This window comes from Lethenteron reissneri, unplaced genomic scaffold (genome assembly GCF_015708825.2).
Source record: "Lethenteron reissneri isolate LAM-NWPU_2019-01 unplaced genomic scaffold, ASM1570882v1 scaffold_1335, whole genome shotgun sequence".
Lineage (NCBI taxonomy): Eukaryota > Metazoa > Chordata > Hyperoartia > Petromyzontiformes > Petromyzontidae > Lethenteron > Lethenteron reissneri.
Window position 1 is genome coordinate 1 of NW_026891042.1, and position 20,704 is coordinate 20,704.

The 20,704-nt window shown below is 50.4% G+C and overlaps 3 protein-coding genes across 3 annotated transcripts; 2 read left to right on the forward strand and 1 right to left on the reverse strand.

Annotated features, from left to right (window-relative positions):
- Positions 1–130: 130 nt before the first annotated feature.
- LOC133362026 (cyclin-dependent kinase 4-like) lies at positions 131–2,692 on the forward strand (the record flags this gene model as incomplete). Its single annotated transcript, XM_061580992.1, has 4 exons — positions 131–240; positions 1,330–1,380; positions 1,854–2,055; positions 2,400–2,692. Coding segments are annotated over 4 exons (465 nt in total), but the record flags the coding sequence as incomplete, so codon positions are not given.
- A 9,609-nt stretch (positions 2,693–12,301) lies between these two features.
- Positions 12,302–16,732, reverse strand: LOC133362024 (probable RNA-binding protein 46). The gene is made up of 3 exons (XM_061580990.1): positions 16,037–16,732; positions 12,993–13,826; positions 12,302–12,641 (listed from the first exon to the last, which is right to left on the reverse strand). The coding sequence occupies exons 2-3, from the start codon at positions 13,658–13,660 to the stop codon at positions 12,302–12,304; spliced, it is 1,008 nt and encodes a 335-aa protein (XP_061436974.1). The 5' UTR covers positions 13,661–13,826; positions 16,037–16,732.
- A 568-nt stretch (positions 16,733–17,300) lies between these two features.
- Positions 17,301–20,636, forward strand: LOC133362025 (zinc finger protein 239-like). The gene is made up of 2 exons (XM_061580991.1): positions 17,301–17,365; positions 18,557–20,636. The coding sequence occupies exon 2, from the start codon at positions 18,572–18,574 to the stop codon at positions 19,706–19,708; it is 1,137 nt and encodes a 378-aa protein (XP_061436975.1). The 5' UTR covers positions 17,301–17,365; positions 18,557–18,571; the 3' UTR covers positions 19,709–20,636.
- The last annotated feature ends 68 nt before the right edge of the window (positions 20,637–20,704 follow it).

Below are 20,704 nucleotides of genomic sequence, written 5' to 3' on the forward strand. Positions count from 1 at the left end.
TGCGGTGCTGGCCACCCACCCCCTCGTGTGCCGGCCGTCATAGGCGCTGCTACTCGCTAAGGGCACTTGCCCCTACGGTGTGTGAAGGCTACACGGGGGATCTTTGTCTTTGTGTGTGCCGCTGCTGTAGGTGTCCCCGTCGTGGTACCGCGCCCCGGAGCTGCTGCTGCGGGTGACCTGCGGCCCGGCCGCCGACCTGTGGAGCGTCGGCTGCATCTTTGCTGAGATGTTTACACGCAGGTGCTCCTTGAGCACCGCCACCCGCACACCCACACACCTAGCAACCCACCCACCTAGCAACCCACCCACCTAGCAACCCACCCACCCACCTAGCAACCCACCCACCTAGCAACCCACCCACCCACCTAGCAACCCACCCACCTAGCAACCCACCCACCCACCTAGCAACCCACCCGCCCACCTAGCAACCCACCCACCCACCTAGCAACCCACCCACCCACCTAGCAACCCACCCGCCCACCTAGCAACCCACCCACCCACCTAGCAACCCACCCACCAAACCACACACCCAGCCACCCACACACCCACCCACCCACCAATCCACCCACCCAGCCACCCACCAACCCACACACCCACCCACCTATCAACCCACCAAACCACCCACCCACCCACCTATCAACCCACCCACCCACCAATCCACCAAACCACCCAGCCACCCACACACCCACCCACCTATCAACCCACCCACCAAACCACCCACCCACCCACTCACTCACCACCCACCCACACACCCACCCACCCACACACCCACCCACCTATCAACCCACCCACCAATCCACAAAACCACCCACCCAGCCACACAGCCACCCACCTATCAATCCACCCACCCACCAAACCACCCACACAGCCACCCACCCACCTCTCCCGCACGCAATGTCACCACAGGCCTGGCAGGGTGGCGTCGCCATGGCGCCCGTGCCAGGATAGGTGCCCCCGTGGGTCCGACCGAACACCATGCCACCTCTCCCCCATTGAATTGGTGTTGTTGTTATTATGATGATGTGTCTTTCCGACAGACCTGTTCTTCTGAACACCACCAGGCTTGGCAGCGTATATTTAAGTATTTAAGTATATATTTAAATATATACGCTGACAAGCCTGGTGGTGCTCATTCAGACGCCGTCTTTCCGACAGACTTGCTCTTCACCCGAGGACGGCTGCTTGCGTTGTGGCCGAAACGTCGTGAGAATTGTATTTTATTGCGTTTTATTATTTTATGATTTCCCTTCTACGTGACTTTACCGAAAGAAGCAAAAAGGTTCTAAGCGACGTCGCATCAGGTGACCTCCTTGTCTCCCCTCAACGCAGGCCTCTCTTCCCCGGAGGCTCCGATGTTGATCAGCTGACGAAGATATTCGGGTGAGTAGCTCGTGGCGAGCGTGCCGTGGGGAGCGGCGCGGGGGCCAATAGACGCCATCTCATTTGTTAGCGGAGAGCAACGTGGGGTGGGGGAGGGGGGGGGAGGTGGGGGGAGGGGGAGAGGGAAGGGGGAGGGGGAGGAGGGAGGGGAGGAGGGGGGGGAAGGGGGAGGAGAAGAAGGGGGGGGAGGAGGAGGAGGGGAAGGGGGAGGAGGAGGGAGGAGGGGGAAGGAGGGGGGGGGAGGGGGAAGGGGGAGGAGAAGAAGGAGGAGGGGGGGGCAGGAGTATTTGGCTGCTGATGTAAATTCCACAACAGCCACTCCGTTGCGCAATCATTGATGAAAGTGGGTTGATAGTCAACAGCCGAATTCTCACCGTCACCTCCGCCGCTACCCCCCCCCTTACCCCCCCTCTTACCCTCCCCCCTACCCCCCCCCTTACCCCCCCCCTCCCCCCGTGTCCCCCATGTCCCAGTCTGCTGGGCGTGCCGAGCCTGGAGGAGTGGCTGCTCGGAGCCTCCCTGCCGCACGGCGACTTTGCCGCGCAAACTCAGCTCGGTGGTCGCCACTCCTCCTACGGTCTCCACGCTGCCCCGCGGGCCCTGGTCGACTCCACGCCGGAGATGGGGCTGGAGGTCGCGCCGGGCAACGAGAATGTGGCGATGGCGCTGCTGCTGGTGAGACGCGGGCGGATTGTACGCGACGGCAATTGTCGCGCTTCGACGGGGATTACCGTTGAGCGGGCAATAACGCATCGCCTCTCGTCTCTGTGTGTCTCTCTGTGTCTCTCTGTGTCTCTCTGTGTCTCTCTGTGTGTCTGTGTCTCTCTGTGTGTCTGTGTCTCTCTGTGTCTCTCTGTGTCTCTGTGTGTCTCTCTGTGTCTCTCTGTCTGTGTCTCTCTGTGTCTCTCTGTGTCTCTGTGTCTCTCTGTGTCTCTGTGTCTCTGTGTGTCTCTCTGTGTCTCTCTGTGTCTCTCTGTGTCTCTCCGCGCCCTCCGCACGCACGGCCGTGCCTCCCGCAGGAGCTGCTGACCTTCAGCCCCCGCAAGCGCATCTCTGCGTCTGTCGCCCTCTTCCATCCGTACTTCTCTGAGGCCGCAGGCGTGGCCACGGGCGAGGCCTAAGGAGTAGGCCCTGGGGCAAGGCCTAAGGAGTAGGCCCCGGGGCGAGGCCTAAGGAGTTTGCGTCCTTTTTTGTTGCCCCCACCTTAAGAGGGTCGCTTGTGTTGCGCCCGAAACGTCGTCATTCGATTTGTTTTAATGTTTCGCCGACGTGACTTTACCGAATAAAAAAGCTAAAGGGTAATAAAAGTTAACTCTGAAGCAGCAAAAGAATGGCGAGGTACCTCTTTGTTGTTGTTGTTGTTGTTGTCGTCGTGTTGTTGTTGTTGTTTTCACAAATGTGCAGCGGGCGACTTATTGAGAGCACACTCTCTCGCGTAACGCGGCTGCACACTGGCGATCCTGACACGCAGCCCCATCTCCGGCCTCGCCACGCCAGCTGCCCGTCCTGCCGAATATCCGTCACGAGGTCGGCCACGAAGAGATGATGCCGGCGAGCAGCGACGCAGCCAGCACCCACGGCGGCACGAACCGCCGGTCCATCATCCCTCATATCCGCCAAGCGCCACCTCTGGCCACGCCCCCTTTCCAGAACCCTCCAGCCGCTTCCCAGAGGAGCTTCTTGACCGACTCCGCCTTCATCTTCACCCCAGATACGCCCCCCCACCCCCCATATAATGAGGCATTGCGTAATGCACCCATGACCGTAATCACCACTCCAGGCCGACAGGTGTCACCCTATAGTTATAGGTTATTTAAATCCTTTATACTGGTAGGAACGAAGTGAACCAGCCTACAATAGATTATATCGTCCGTCCGATGTCCGATTAGGTGTAGCAACATCGCCCCCTACTGCAAACACTTGGCAGGACCCTACAAAAACCTTTAGACTCAGTGAGGCTTTCCTGGCTAAACAAGTGTAACATTTCGATTTAAAGCTTTCGTGACTGCAGGGATTCATCTTCTTGTTTCTTTCGGTAAAGTCACGTAGAAGGGAAGTAATAAAATAATAAAAATAAAACATAATAAAACAATTCTCACGACGTTTCGGCTACAACGCAAGCAGCCGTCTTCAGGTGAAGAATGAGACACTACCAAACTAGGAGCTTATATATAAGCTGCATTGGGGGTTGAAGAGCGCCTTAACAAAAAGAATGTGCATGTGAAGAGGGATTTAGCATATTCATGGAAAATGCGTAGGCGTTGGGCGGGGGGGTGTCAAAGTCATATTATGCCCATGCATTATGCAGGATCAGCAGCAACCAAGGGGGGTGCAGGGATTAGCAGTAACAAAGGAAAGGAATGTTAATGATATGTAGCTGCAGTTACTCAACAACCACGTAGAAAACTAAAGTATAAACTACATAAAAAACTAAAGTATAAACTGCATCGCACCATCAGTATACTTACTATACTCTATAATAAGCTGAGTTACTAACAGCAAGTAATACATTACAATTTTACCTCGTAAAAATTCTATAATATGCTTCCATCTAAACCTTATTCTCTTACATCACACGAGCATATACCGTACTATATACTGCCATAGATAAACCCAACATTAAATTATATACTGTATTGCTGTAAACCAACCTATATCTTATACATTTAATATCACACTATGTATTATTCTACACACCCTAATGTGTATCGAAATGGTTTATTACGTCCTTCCAATGATTGCTGAGCCAGAATCCATCTTCTCGGTTAAAGTTGTCTCTGTGTTTGTATATGTGGATCGCCTCATGAACGAATCTCTCATGATAGCCAGATGGCTTGCAGAGAACCTCTGTCTTGGAGAAGTCAATATCATGTGAGCCCACTGAGTTGTAACAGTGATCTGCCACGGCTGAGGTGTTAGTCCTACCGTGTTTCAGGTCAGCTTTATGTTCACGGATGCGGTCCGAGACATGTCGTTTGGTTTCCCCAATGTAACTGCTACCACAGAGGCAACTTAGTTTGTAGACGCCAGGGTACTGTATGTCTGGAACCACATCTTTTACAGACGGTACCAGATCACGGATTTTATGTACTGTGTTGAATCGGACCTGGATCTTGTGTTTAATCAGGATTTTGGAGATCTTTTTTGTGACCCCAGCAATGTAGGGTAAGGTGATGGTCTTGAAAGGCTCCTCAACAGGATCCTTCTTGATGGTTGGAGTGATGGCTTTGCGGATTGTATAGTCGGAGTAACCATTTGCCTTAAGAGCTTGGCGTACGTGTTTGAGTTCACTGGAAATGTGTTCATGGTCGGAGATGCATTGGGCTCTATGATATAGAGTCTTGATGAGGGAATTCTTCTGAGATGGATGGTGGTGGGAATCCGGTTTTAGATAAGCATCCGTGTGGGTGGCTTTCCTGTAGACAGAGTGGCTCATTGAACCATCAAGTCTCCTTTTGATTAGGACATCCAAAAAGGGTAGCTTGCCATCATTTTCGACTTCCATGGTGAATCTGATGGCTGGGTGTATGGAATTGATGTGGTCGAGAAATTGGTCTAGAGCAGGCCGGCCATGTGGCCAGATGACAAAAGTGTCGTCTACGTACCTCTTCCATAAGGTCGGGCGTAGAGTGGCAGTCTGGATGGCGTCCGTCTCAAATTTCTCCATGAAGATGTTGGCTACAACCGGAGATAGGGGGGAGCCCATTGGGGTGCCCTCAATTTGCTTGTAGAAGGTTCCATTCCAGGTGAAGTATGTATTGGTTAAGCAGTGTCTCACCAGGGGGGGTACCCCAGCATTCAGTCCTTGATGAACCAAGTCTTCAATGATTGCGATGGTGTCAGGCACAGGTACCTTGGTGAACAAGGAAACCACATCAAAACTGACAAGCAGGTCGTCTGGGGACAGGGCAATCCCCAAGGGCTTGAGTCACATTCGCTGCAGACGTAGCAAGATCCGAAATCTCTGTAACCCTCAAAAACGCTAAGATGCCAGCTAGCAACATCAGCAAAGAGGAGCGTTTTGAATTAGCTCAATTAAAAAAGAGGGATGACATTGTCATCCTCTCAGCCGACAAAGGCAATGCCACTGTCATCATGGACAAAATAGAATACAACAACAAAATTCAAGAACTACTAAACGATGGCAGCTATACAAAAATAAAAAGAGACCCCACCAACAGCCTCGTCTCCAAAACCAACAACATCATTTCTGCTTCAACCGCATTAATTGATCAGACCAAACAGTTCTCGTTGAAACCTTCTGCAGCCAGACCACCAAGATTGTACGGCTTGCCAAAGATACATAAAGAAGATACACCTCTTCGTCCCATTGTCTCTACTATCAACTCCCCCACTTACAAACTGGCTCGTTTTTTGTCCGAAATCCTACGGCCTTTCACTGGAAAAACCACCTCTGCAGTACTAAACTCTACTGACCTGGTATCGACAATCAAGGGGATTGCCCTGTCCCCAGACGACCTGCTTGTCAGTTTTGATGTGGTTTCCTTGTTCACCAAGGTACCTGTGCCTGACACCATCGCAATCATTGAAGACTTGGTTCATCAAGGACTGAATGCTGGGGTACCCCCCCTGGTGAGACACTGCTTAACCAATACATACTTCACCTGGAATGGAACCTTCTACAAGCAAATTGAGGGCACCCCAATGGGCTCCCCCCTATCTCCGGTTGTAGCCAACATCTTCATGGAGAAATTTGAGACGGACGCCATCCAGACTGCCACTCTACGCCCGACCTTATGGAAGAGGTACGTAGACGACACTTTTGTCATCTGGCCACATGGCCGGCCTGCTCTAGACCAATTTCTCGACCACATCAATTCCATACACCCAGCCATCAGATTCACCATGGAAGTCGAAAATGATGGCAAGCTACCCTTTTTGGATGTCCTAATCAAAAGGAGACTTGATGGTTCAATGAGCCACTCTGTCTACAGGAAAGCCACCCACACGGATGCTTATCTAAAACCGGATTCCCACCACCATCCATCTCAGAAGAATTCCCTCATCAAGACTCTATATCATAGAGCCCAATGCATCTCCGACCATGAACACATTTCCAGTGAACTCAAACACGTACGCCAAGCTCTTAAGGCAAATGGTTACTCCGACTATACAATCCGCAAAGCCATCACTCCAACCATCAAGAAGGATCCTGTTGAGGAGCCTTTCAAGACCATCACCTTACCCTACATTGCTGGGGTCACAAAAAAGATCTCCAAAATCCTGATTAAACACAAGATCCAGGTCCGATTCAACACAGTACATAAAATCCGTGATCTGGTACCGTCTGTAAAAGATGTGGTTCCAGACATACAGTACCCTGGCGTCTACAAACTAAGTTGCCTCTGTGGTAGCAGTTACATTGGGGAAACCAAACGACATGTCTCGGACCGCATCCGTGAACATAAAGCTGACCTGAAACACGGTAGGACTAACACCTCAGCCGTGGCAGATCACTGTTACAACTCAGTGGGCTCACATGATATTGACTTCTCCAAGACAGAGGTTCTCTGCAAGCCATCTGGCTATCATGAGAGATTCGTTCATGAGGCGATCCACATATACAAACACAGAGACAACTTTAACCGAGAAGATGGATTCTGGCTCAGCAATCATTGGAAGGACGTAATAAACCATTTCGATACACATTAGGGTGTGTAGAATAATACATAGTGTGATATTAAATGTATAAGATATAGGTTGGTTTACAGCAATACAGTATATAATTTAACGTTGGGTTTATCTATGGCAGTATATAGTACGGTATATGCTCGTGTGATGTAAGAGAATAAGGTTTAGATGGAAGCATATTATAGAATTTTTACGAGGTAAAATTGTAATGTATTACTTGCTGTTAGTAACTCAGCTTATTATAGAGTATAGTAAGTATACTGATGGTGCGATGCAGTTTATACTTTAGTTTTTTATGTAGTTTATACTTTAGTTTTCTACGTGGTTGTTGAGTAACTGCAGCTACATATCATTAACATTCCTTTCCTTTGTTACTGCTAATCCCTGCACCCCCCTTGGTTGCTGCTGATCCTGCATAATGCATGGGCATAATATGACTTTGACACCCCCCCGCCCAATGCCTACGCATTTTCCATGAATATGCTAAATCCCTCTTCACATGCACATTCTTTTTGTTAAGGCGCTCTTCAACCCCCAATGCAGCTTATATATAAGCTCCTAGTTTGGTAGTGTCTCATTCTTCACCTGAAGACGGCTGCTTGCGTTGTAGCCGAAACGTCGTGAGAATTGTTTTATTATGTTTTATTTTTATTATTTTATTACTTCCCTTCTACGTGACTTTACCGAAAGAAACAAGAAGATGAATCCCTGCAGTCACGAAAGCTTTAAATCGAAATTTAACCGCCTCTACGGGGAGGGTTTCCACATAACTTTGAGATCCTTCAACAAGCTCCGGGATAAGAAGGCTCAGCTAATCGAGTCTCTCACCTTTCTGAAGAGATGCCGCGACTCTAAGGTAATACCAAACGCATTTACACTAACATCTGCTGCTGTAACTTCTTCTAATGCGAAACGAATTCTGTCTAGAACTAGCTTAGCTCTTATCTCAGAGAAAATCAGACTTACGCGCACCGAACTAGATCAGTTAGACAAGACACTCTACAAATCACACTTATCTTTGAGTGTAACAATGTCCACATCGGATTGGGAACATGTGGAAAAAATGACTGCCTCTTCAGCTGCCGCTATGTCGACTAAATGTAAGGACAACTTGATTTCCAAATTCAATCGCCTCTCAAACAAGAAACCGGACCCACACATTGAAAAGCTAGATATTAACAAAGTCGTAATTAATCGCAGTAACAGTCCTATTTCTGAAGGTTTGAAATCCGTTTTAGCTAAAGGACTAAACTTTGCAGTCACACCTAGACACATACCAGTTAATGATATAATTGCTCGAGTAGATGTAGCTCTCAAGGGCTTGAGTCACATCGCTGCAGACGTAGCAAGATCCGAAATCTCTGTAACCCTCAAAAACGCTAAGATGCCAGCTAGCAACATCAGCAAAGAGGAGCGTTTTGAATTAGCTCAATTAAAAAAGAGGGATGACATTGTCATCCTCTCAGCCGACAAAGGCAATGCCACTGTCATCATGGACAAAATAGAATACAACAACAAAATTCAAGAACTACTAAACGATGGCAGCTATACAAAAATAAAAAGAGACCCCACCAACAGCCTCGTCTCCAAAACCAACAACATCATTTCTGCTTCAACCGCATTAATTGATCAGACCAAACAGTTCTCGTTGAAACCTTCTGCAGCCAGACCACCAAGATTGTACGGCTTGCCAAAGATACATAAAGAAGATACACCTCTTCGTCCCATTGTCTCTACTATCAACTCCCCCACTTACAAACTGGCTCGTTTTTTGTCCGAAATCCTACGGCCTTTCACTGGAAAAACCACCTCTGCAGTACTAAACTCTACTGACCTGGTATCGACAATCAAGGGGATTGCCCTGTCCCCAGACGACCTGCTTGTCAGTTTTGATGTGGTTTCCTTGTTCACCAAGGTACCTGTGCCTGACACCATCGCAATCATTGAAGACTTGGTTCATCAAGGACTGAATGCTGGGGTACCCCCCCTGGTGAGACACTGCTTAACCAATACATACTTCACCTGGAATGGAACCTTCTACAAGCAAATTGAGGGCACCCCAATGGGCTCCCCCCTATCTCCGGTTGTAGCCAACATCTTCATGGAGAAATTTGAGACGGACGCCATCCAGACTGCCACTCTACGCCCGACCTTATGGAAGAGGTACGTAGACGACACTTTTGTCATCTGGCCACATGGCCGGCCTGCTCTAGACCAATTTCTCGACCACATCAATTCCATACACCCAGCCATCAGATTCACCATGGAAGTCGAAAATGATGGCAAGCTACCCTTTTTGGATGTCCTAATCAAAAGGAGACTTGATGGTTCAATGAGCCACTCTGTCTACAGGAAAGCCACCCACACGGATGCTTATCTAAAACCGGATTCCCACCACCATCCATCTCAGAAGAATTCCCTCATCAAGACTCTATATCATAGAGCCCAATGCATCTCCGACCATGAACACATTTCCAGTGAACTCAAACACGTACGCCAAGCTCTTAAGGCAAATGGTTACTCCGACTATACAATCCGCAAAGCCATCACTCCAACCATCAAGAAGGATCCTGTTGAGGAGCCTTTCAAGACCATCACCTTACCCTACATTGCTGGGGTCACAAAAAAGATCTCCAAAATCCTGATTAAACACAAGATCCAGGTCCGATTCAACACAGTACATAAAATCCGTGATCTGGTACCGTCTGTAAAAGATGTGGTTCCAGACATACAGTACCCTGGCGTCTACAAACTAAGTTGCCTCTGTGGTAGCAGTTACATTGGGGAAACCAAACGACATGTCTCGGACCGCATCCGTGAACATAAAGCTGACCTGAAACACGGTAGGACTAACACCTCAGCCGTGGCAGATCACTGTTACAACTCAGTGGGCTCACATGATATTGACTTCTCCAAGACAGAGGTTCTCTGCAAGCCATCTGGCTATCATGAGAGATTCGTTCATGAGGCGATCCACATATACAAACACAGAGACAACTTTAACCGAGAAGATGGATTCTGGCTCAGCAATCATTGGAAGGACGTAATAAACCATTTCGATACACATTAGGGTGTGTAGAATAATACATAGTGTGATATTAAATGTATAAGATATAGGTTGGTTTACAGCAATACAGTATATAATTTAATGTTGGGTTTATCTATGGCAGTATATAGTACGGTATATGCTCGTGTGATGTAAGAGAATAAGGTTTAGATGGAAGCATATTATAGAATTTTTACGAGGTAAAATTGTAATGTATTACTTGCTGTTAGTAACTCAGCTTATTATAGATTATAGTAAGTATACTGATGGTGCGATGCAGTTTATACTTTAGTTTTTTATGTAGTTTATACTTTAGTTTTCTACGTGGTTGTTGAGTAACTGCAGCTACATATCATTAACATTCCTTTCCTTTGTTACTGCTAATCCCTGCACCCCCCTTGGTTGCTGCTGATCCTGCATAATGCATGGGCATAATATGACTTTGACACCCCCCCGCCCAACGCCTACGCATTTTCCATGAATATGCTAAATCCCTCTTCACATGCACATTCTTTTTGTTAAGGCGCTCTTCAACCCCCAATGCAGCTTATATATAAGCTCCTAGTTTGGTAGTGTCTCATTCTTCACCTGAAGACGGCTGCTTGCGTTGTAGCCGAAACGTCGTGAGAATTGTTTTATTATGTTTTATTTTTATTATTTTATTACTTCCCTTCTACGTGACTTTACCGAAAGAAACAAGAAGATGAAGTGTAACATTCCCTTATAATTCCCTGAGATAGCTTTTAATGAAAACATTTAAATTACAAATTAACTCACAGCGGCCTAAAGCCTACAGCTAGGCCTAAAGCCTAGAACTAGGCCTCAAACTCTCCCTTCGTATTGTACCCCCGCCATTTCATTTTATTATAGCCATTCATTTGTTCGTTCCTACCAGCCCACCCCGCAGGGACCTGTTCTAAACGGAATCAGCACATCAAATTAAATCCGCAGAGGAGGGGAAGACGGGTCCCAAGCATGCGACACTCACAACCATCAGTGGCAGATACTCGGCCGAGAGAGTCGAGAGAGAGAGGAAGAGACTTTTCAGGACTTTATTTCCGCTAAAACATTAACAAAAAACCATTACGGGGAAAAAAACACACGTAAATTGTAAATCGATAAAACATCAAACTCTTTAACAGCTGTGTGTGCACGAACTACACGTGGCACAGGGATAGAGGCTGTGCAAACGAGGCGGTGCACGGACATCTCCGTGTGTAGCAAAGTCGCTACGTGAGTGGGTGAGTGTGTGAACAGATGAGTGGGTGAGTGTGTGTGTGAACAGGTGAGTGAGCGAGTGGGTGTGTGAGGTGAGTGGGTGAGGTGAGTGTGTGAGGTGAGTGGGTGAGCGAGTGTGTGGGTGGGTGAGTGGGTGAGCGAGTGAGTGGGTGTGTGAGTGGGTGAGCGAGTGTGTGGGTGGGTGAGCGAGTGTGTGGGTGGGTGAGTGGGTGAGCGAGTGTGTGGGTGGGTGGGTTAGTGGGTGTGTGAGTGGGTGAGCGAGTGTGTGGGTGGGTGGATTAGTGGGTGTGTGAGTGGGTGAGCGAGTGTGTGGGTGGGTGGATTAGTGGGTTTTTCTATTTGATGAATCAAAATGCGATGTGAAAAAAATATTTTTTTCTCCCCGACATTTTCAAAACGAAATGGCGTTGACGCGTCAAACACCTGAAATCATTTTTTTTTACGGATTCAGTTGTCGGTTTTCATTAAAGTGTAATGACAGGGTCACGCCTGGCGGGGTCACGGGGTCACACCTGGTGACGTCACGGGGTCACACCTGGTGACGTCACGGGGTCACGCCTGGCGAGGTCACGGGGTCACACCTGGCGAGGTCACGGGGTCACGCCTGGTGACGTCACGGGGTCACGCCTGGTGATGTCACGGGGTCACACCTGGCGGGGTCACGGGGTCACGCCTGGTGACGTCACAGGGTCACACCTGGTGATGTCACGGGGTCACACCTGGGGGGGTCACGGGGTCACGCCTGGTGACGTCACGGGGTCACACCTGGCGAGGTCACGGGGTCACGCCCGCTGGCCTGGGAAGGGATTCACGGGTACGGCCACAGAGGCAACAACCGATCAACGTGAGCACGTCGAGTGAGCGGGCGGGCAACTTGCGGTTTGACGGTGAACACGGCAGAGCGGACGTGAGCTTCAGAGCGAACGCCGAGCGGTGGGATGCCGTCCGCGGCCTGACGAACGCCGCCGCGACGGCCACGCGGCACTACGGGTGCGTGCCGCTCGTCGGCAGGCGCGCGGCGACCGGCTGCCGGGGCGCGGGGAAGTCGCCGGGATACGCCGGGAGGTTCCGGACGGGGCAGCCGGGAGGCAGCGTGGCGGCGGGGACCGGGCCCACCCTCAGGGGGTTGGCGTCGCCGAGGATTTCGTAGAGAAGGCCGCTGGCCACTTCGCGAGCTCCTTCCGCGCTGGAGCTCAGCACCGCGGGGAAGAAGCCGCTGCCTTCCCGCATCATCCCGGGAACGGAGACCTTGTACAGGAGGCCCATGGGCCTGCCGGGCTCCGAGTGAGCGTGCAGTTCGAAGGTCGCGTGGCCCACGCCGGCGCTCCGTAGCAGCGCCTGCAAACGCGTCTCCCACGACAAGACGGCCGTCTCCGGCAGCTCGTCCAGACCGATTGGCGTGGGCCACGGGTGGTGAGGTGCCCGCCAGAGCAGCGTGTGCGCCGCCCAGCCCACAAACAGGTTGTGCGGGGCCTTGTCGGAGACGGCGCACTCCGGCGGCGGGAGGCCTGGGACTGCCGCCACCTCCTCCTCGTCTTCCATTGCCTCCTCCTCCCCCACCTCCTCCTCCCCCACCTCCTCCACCTCCTCCTCCACCGCCTCCTCCCCCCCCCCCTCCTCATCTTCAGTTGCCACCGCCTCCTCCCCCCCTTCCTCGTCGTCTTCCGTTGCCACCACCACCACCGCCGCGGCAGCAGCAGCAGCAGCCGCCGCCCCCGGGTCTCGCTGCGGGATGGCCCAGTCCACGTGGATGTCTCGGCCCCACAGCCGGAAGGAGTACGGCAGCAGCACCCTGCGGGCCATGCAGGCCGCGCGGTGGCTCTCGTATTCGACGAACGCGAAGCCTCGGCTGTGGCTCCTGTCGTGGCGACAGAAGCGCATCTGGACGTCCACGACGCCCTCCGTGACGTCGCTCATTGCCGCCATCACCTCGGCCCGCGTCCTAACCTTCGGCAGCCCCGCCAAGAAGAGGCGGCGATTGTCGACGCTCACGTGAACCGCGATCCGTTGCCCCGGGCGGATCTCCGACTTGTGGAGTCTCCTGACGGCGTCCGCGGCTTGCGAGCGCGTCGCGAAGGTGGCGAAGGCGTAGCCGCGGTTCTCTCCGTGGTACGTCATCATGAGGCGCAGCTGGTACAGCCGCCCCACCGCCTCCAGCACGGGCACCAGCTCGTCCTCGTACAGGTCGCGCGGGATCCTCGCCAGAAACACCTCGCAGCCGCGGGCGGGAGGGGGGCCCTGCCAGTCGGGCGGCGGTCCCAGCTTCCTCTGTCCGTTCTCCTGGACGATGTTGTAGCCCGTGCGCAACACGAGGTCCAGCAGGTCCCTCTCCACGCAGCTCATGATGTCGAGCCTCGGCGCTTTGTCCACGGCGGCGGTGACGACGGGGCAGCGGCTTGGGGCCCGTTGGAGTCCTTGACACTCACCGGCGCAGAAGCCTCGTGCCGACAAAGCCACGGCGGGGGGCGGAATCAACTCGTGAAAAGGCGGGAACTCGCTCGGGCCAAGCCTACAGGCCCAGCAGTGGAGAGAGGAAGAGAGAGTGGAGAGACGGATGGAGAGAGAGCTACCTTTGTAAACTCGGAAAATCACAATAAAATAGAAACCCAAGAAACTGTGTCTTGACCTTTGAACCGCCCTGTATAAGGACCCCTCACCCCCAGTAGACGACCTGGTACCCCTCCTCACTCATCCACTCACTGACCCATCCACGCACCTCACACAGCCAGTCACTCACACACTCACCCACCCACTCACCCGCACACCCAGTCGCTCACACACTCACCTCACACACTCACCCACCCACTCGCTCACACACTCACCCACCCACTCGCTCACACACTCACCCACCCACTCACCCGCTCACCCACCCACTCACCCGCACACCCACTCGCTCACACACTCACCTCACACACTCACCCACCCACTCGCTCACACACCCACCCACTCACCCGCACACCCACTCGCTCACACACTCACCCACCCACTCACCCGCACACCCACTCGCTCACACACTCACCCACCCACTCACCCGCACACCCACTCGCTCACACACTCACCTCACACACTCACCCACCCACTCACCCGCACACCCACTCGCTCACACACTCACCCACCCACTCACCCGCACACCCACTCGCTCACACACTCACCCACCCACCCACTCGCTCACACACCCACCCACTCACCCACCCGCACACCCACTCGCTCACACACTCGCTCACACACTCACCCACCCACTCACCCACCCACTCACCCGCACACCCACTCGCTCACTCACTCACCTCACACACTCACCTCACACACTCACCCGCACACTCACCCGCACACTCACCCGCACACTCACCCGCACACTCACCCGCACACACACCCGCACACACACTCGCTCACACACTCACCTGCACACACACTCACCTCACACACTCACCCACCCACTCACCCACACACCCACTCGCTCACACACTCTCCCACCCACTCACCCACTCACTGATGATGAGAGAGAGAGAGACACGCAGACTCCAAATATACAACAGTAGGCGTCGCCAGGGCCGGGATCGAACCCACGACCTCCTGCATACCAGGCGAGGTAGTTAACATCTCCTAGCCACCGTGATGATGATGAGAGAGACACACAAACTCCAAATATACAGCAAGAATCTTCAGTATCGGGATCAAACCCACGACCTCCTGCATACCAGGCGAGGTAGTTAACATCTAGCCACCGTGATGATGATGAGAGAGACACACAAACTCCAAATATACAGCAAGAATCTTCAGTATCGGGATCAAACCCACGACCTCCTGCATACCAGGCGAGGGAGTTAACATCTCCTAGCCACCGTGATGATGAGAGAGAGACACAAACTCCAACTCCAAATTAAGTTTGAATGTTTGCGTGTCGTTAAACCGGCCATCAGCCGACAGCCAATTCGCAAGGTTTATCACGTGACATACCGTGCCAATCTGTCACTGGAGCAGCACTAACCGGTTGTGTGTTGGAGTGTCTGTGTGTACACACTGTGTGTGTCTGTGTGTGTGTGTGTGTCTGTGTGTACACTGTGTGTGTGTGTTGGAGTGTCTGTGTGTACACACTGTGTGTCTGTGTGTGTGTGTACACTGTGTGTACACACTGTGTGTGTCTGTGTGTGTGTGTACACTGTGTGTCTGTGTGTACACTGTGTGTCTGTGTGTACACTGTGTATGTGTGTCTGTGTGTGCACTGTGTGTGTGTGTACACTCTGTGTGTGTCTGTGTGTGTGTACACTGTGAGTCTGTGTGTACACTGTGTGTGTGTACACACTGTGTGTGTCTGTGTGTCTGTGTCTGTTTGTCTGTGTGTGTGTACACTGTGTGTGTGTGTGTACAATGTGTGTGTGTGTGTACACTCTGTGTGTGTACACTGTGTGTGTACACTGTGTGTGTACAATGTGTGTGTGTGTGTACACTGTGTGTGTACACTGTGTGTGTGTACAGTGTGTGTGTACAGTGTGTGTGTACACTGTGTGTGTGTACACTGTGTGTGTGTACAGTGTGTGTGTACACTGTGTGTGTGTACAATGTGTGTGTGTACACTGTGTGTGTGTAGTGTGTGTACACTGTGTGTGTGTACACTGTGTGTGTACAATGTGTGTGTGTGTACACTGTATGTGTACACTGTGTGTGTGTACACTGTGTGTGTGTGTACACTGTGTGTGTGTGTGTTCACCACGCCCGGCGGACCCGTTATTCGATCCCGACTCCTGCCGGGGGAGGCGCTCCGGGCGCGGCGGGTCCGCTAGGAAAACTCGGGATGGCCCGAGGCCGACTAGGCCGCAGTCTTCCCTCCCCTCTGTTCTAGATGGTGACGGTGTTGCTGATGTTGTTGTTGATGTTGCTGATGCTGATGATGTTGTTGTTGTTGATGTTGTTGTTGATGTTGCTGATGTTGTTGATGATGTTGTTGATGCTGATGTTGTTGTTGTCGATGCTGATGATGTTGTTGTTGTTGATGTTGTTGTTGATGTTGCTGATGTTGTTGATGATGTTGTTGATGCTGATGTTGTTGTTGTCGATGCTGATGATGATGTTGTTGATGATGTTGTTGATGCTGATGATGTTGTTGTTTTTGCTGCTGATGATGATGATGTTGCTGATGTTGTTGTTGTTGTTGATGCTGATGATGTTGTTGTTGATGTTGATGCTGTTGTTGTTGTTGATGATGTTGTTGTTGATGTTGATGCTGTTGATGTTGATGCTGTTGATGTTGTTGTTGTTGATGCTGATGATGTTGTTGTTGATGTTGCTGATGATGTTGTTGTTGATGCTGCTGCTGATGATGTTGTTGCTGCTGATGCTAGGGGTGGTGATGATGTTGCTGATGATGGTGTAGATGATGTTATTAATGATGTTGCTGATGATGTTGCTGCTGCTGATGTTGTTGTTGTTGATGCTGCTGATGATGTTGATGTTGTTGTATATGATGGTGTAAATTATGTTTATTGATAATGTTGATGATCGCCACATCAACATAATTTATTAATTTATTCAGTTAGGGTAGCCTCTCATTGTGGGAGGGGAGAGTCTTGTACCCCAGAAAGTGACGTCATGTCATCTGCAGCCGCGTGACGTCATGTCATCTGCTGCCGCGTGACGTCACGAGGTAACAGGAAGCTGGAGGTCCGCGCGTGAACTGCAATCCGAGGTGAGAAATTCTCATCGTTGTGGTTGTTGTGGTTGTTGTTGTGGTTGTTGTTGTTTACCAAGCTAGAGCCTCGCTCTCTCTCTCGTAGGGATGTCAATAGAGCAGCAGCAGCTTGTGAATCGATGTCCAAGTTGGAACTTTACAACGCGGGGCCTAGACACGCGGGGCCTTGCCTCCTGCCCTCGCCTGGTCGCGTTTGCTTTAATTCCCTCCCTTAAGTTTAATTTGTCTTCACGCGGCTCGCTACTTTGTCACTTTGGTTTATTGTAGATATTAACGCAGTTTTTTTTTCGTTTTTTTACCAGCCCAAGCCCGCCTGAGCTGCTATAACGCTCTTGTTTACAGAAGCCACCTGCCCACGACACAAGGTGGGTTGGGGTTTTGACTTAAAACTTTAGTAACTGCAGCAATTCATATTCTTGGTTCTTTCGGTGAAGTCACGGAGATTAAAAAAAATAACAGATAATAATGTTAAATAAAATTAAAAAATTGCAAATAAAGAATAAACCCACGACGTTTCGATCGCCACACAAGTGGTCATTATTTAATTTAATTTCATGATCTGTTATTTTTATTTCCCATCTACGTGACTTTACCGAACGAACCAAGACTACGTGTGTCAATGTCTGTCTGTCAAAGACGCTGAATGTGGAGGGAGAAACCGGGCAGTGTGTGACAGTGTAAAGTATATTAACTCTGTTGAACACGGAGGTTGTATCAAAACAATAGTTTATTTTAGTTTTCCTCTGGAACTCTTTATAAGAGTGGAAGCAGGAAGTTAGCACAGCACACACACGTGCAGCAGCTGACGTCAGATCTGTTCATCCCATCATTCAAGGACATTTGAGCCTGGCTTCACACCGCTAAGTTGCCACTGAACAACATTCCTGCTGCTGCGGAGGGAGCTGCTAGGAACGTCGGGTTGCTCGCTCAATGGCCTGCAGGGTCAACGGCGGCGTGGTGTATTCCGCAAATATGCCCGACTGTGAGTGCGGGCACAAGCCGGCGTGAGTAGGTGAAACGTTGAGTTTTATAAGGGCACCACGGGGTGACCAGCCCCTCCCCACCCAGCCCCACCCTCCCCACCCACCACCCAGCCCCACCCAGCCCCTCCCCACCCTCCCCACCCAGCCCCTCCCTTCACGACGGACACAATAATCCCCTGTGGGCTGGTGTAACCAGGAGGTTCCTACCAGTATTAATTTACGCATTTCTGCATAACACAAATAGGATTGTTTTCAACACCCTTTGCTATGTCAGCCGAATTTAGCTCTTATAAATATTTCTTTTGTAGCCAGACAGCCGAAATTGTGTGCTCGGAGTTTTGGGTTCACATTCATTTTGAAGATACGAGGGCTTCCAGGCATATTTGTGACCATTCACCCTCTCATTGTGTGCCATAACAGCCCGTGTGATGAATTTGGGGAAACTTTTTCACTGCATCATGGATATATGAATAAGTATAGACGTGTAAGTCACGTGTGACTGTGTTTTTCATTTCCTCTGTGTCTTGATACTGACATGTAGATGGTGTGGATATACATTTTTTCTGTCTGCAGCTGTTGCTTGGTCTGATGGAGCAAAGGCGCTCAGCACAGCTCGGTACGGCAAGGCAACAATGCGACCAGCGTGGATACAACACGGAGCGGACTGGAAATTTGACACAGCACCAGAGAACACACACGGGAAAGAAATCCTGCAAGTGCAGTGTGTGTGGGAAGACGTTTGCATGGCCATCAGTTCTTCAGATCCACCAGAGAACACACACGGGAGAGAAACCCTTCAAGTGCAGTGTGTGTGGGAAGGCATTTGCACGGTCATTTGATCTTAAAATACACCAGAGAACACACACAGGAGAGAAACCCTTCAAGTGCAGTGTGTGTGGGAATGCATTTTCACAGTCATATAATCTTAAAACACACCAGAGAACACACACGGGAGAGAAACTTTTCAAGTGCAATGTGTGTGGGAAGGCGTTTACACTTTCATTTACTCTTGTAACACACCAGAGAACACACACGGGAGAGAAACCCTTCAAGTGTACTCTGTGTGGGAAGGCGTTTTCTGTTTTATGTCATCTCGTAACACACCAGAGAACACACACGGGAGAGAAACCCTTCAAGTGCAGTGTGTGTGGGAAGGCGTTTACACAGTCATCTACTCTTGTAACACACCAGAAAACACACACGGGAGAGAAACCCTTTAAGTGCGGTGTGTGTGGGAAGGCGTTTACACTTTCATCTACTCTTGTAATACACCAGAGAACACACACGGGAGAGAAACCCTTCAAGTGCACTCCGTGCGGGAAGGCGTTTGCACAGTCACCAAATCTTCAAGCACACCTGAGAACACACAAGCATCAGAAGATCCTCAAGGAGTGGAGTGTGAAATCAGCTTGTGAAAGTCAAAGTGCTGCAATGAGCCCATCCCTCGTGAAACAAGAACCGGACGAAAGTCCCAGCCTGGACACTTTTAAAGGTAACGAGGTGAAATGTGAAGAAGTGATGGTGAAGAGTGAAGTGAAGGTAAAATGTGAAGATGAAGATTCAACTCCAAAATGGGACCTTCACATGGATGGAGGCAACGTGAAGCAGGAAGAGAATTCTGACTGTGAGGCAGAGCGAGGCAACTCCCAGCAGTTTGTGGAAGTGGAGGTGTTGGTGGACTTCCTAGACAATACAACGTCAAATGGAGACCCGGTAGATGTTTAAACCAGTGACGATGCCGCTCCAATAGATGCACCTTTGTCACAGGCCTTTAATGACAAGAATGTGAAGTTGAACACTCAGTTCCTAGGTGCAACCTGCAGGGTAAGGGCGAGTGGCCAGTCTTTGTGGACCTGTGTGTTGGTAGATCTCTGACCAGCAGAGAGCCAATAAGCCCCCAAGCATTCACGATGTTCTCATAATAATTTATTTTACATGGTGCTTGCTGAGTTTTGTATCGTATCTCGTCTCACACTCTAAGAGCACCCCAAGTAGCAGCTGCCCCTGTGTGGCACAAGGTGGTGGCCCTGCACCGGCCTGCGTGTTGTCAAGAGCCTGTCAGTAGGGGGCGATGGTTGATGTGTCAATTTAGCTGCGTAGTTTGTGGGTAATGTTTGGAATTTGCTACATTTTCAACCAGACGCCAACATGCAATGACCTACTCGTTTTGAATGACGCAATTGTATGTTTCACATCCACTGTTCAGTGGAGGGTGCATTCTTTAAATAGCTCCTTGTTAATAAGATGTTATCTAAACTAAATTGTTCAATTTTGGAAGAACGTAATCAACCAGGTAGGGTGTTGACTGTTGTGTTGGCTGACTCTGTGTTGTGTTGCATTATATTTCTAAGTTCACTATGTTTGTTTTCTCATTCACTTGTTGCACCTGATGATGGTTGCTTGTGTTCCAATCGAAGCGTTGTGTTCTGTAGTTATTTAATTTCTTTCTCCGTGACTTTACCGACGCAGTAAGTTTCACTGCAGTAGTTCAATGTCAATATGCCTGTCAGTAGTTTAGAATGAATACTTGTCTGATTGTGCGCGTACATTGAACATTTTGTCTGAGGGTCAAACATCGAATAAGTGATGTTGGGACAAAGTGTGTATTTGTGTTTGTAAGTAGCCTGTAGAGATTACTCAGGTGAGACCCGTTATTCTTGTGATACAGGTCAAAGGGTACTTTTGTGTTTCAAGGAAGTATCTGCCTCTGGGCGTAGGGAG

Coding starts and splice junctions, on each gene's coding strand:
- LOC133362025 (XM_061580991.1), top strand. CDS start 18,572: ATGGAGCAAAGGCGCTCAGCACAGCTCGGTACGGCAAGGCAACAATGC.
- LOC133362024 (XM_061580990.1), bottom strand. CDS start 13,660: ATGAGCTGCGTGGAGAGGGACCTGCTGGACCTCGTGTTGCGCACGGGC. Junction 12,642..12,992: donor GCTGCCGCGGCGGTGGTGGT/GGTGGCAACGGA, acceptor GCTGCTACGGAG/CGCCGGCGTGGGCCACGCGA.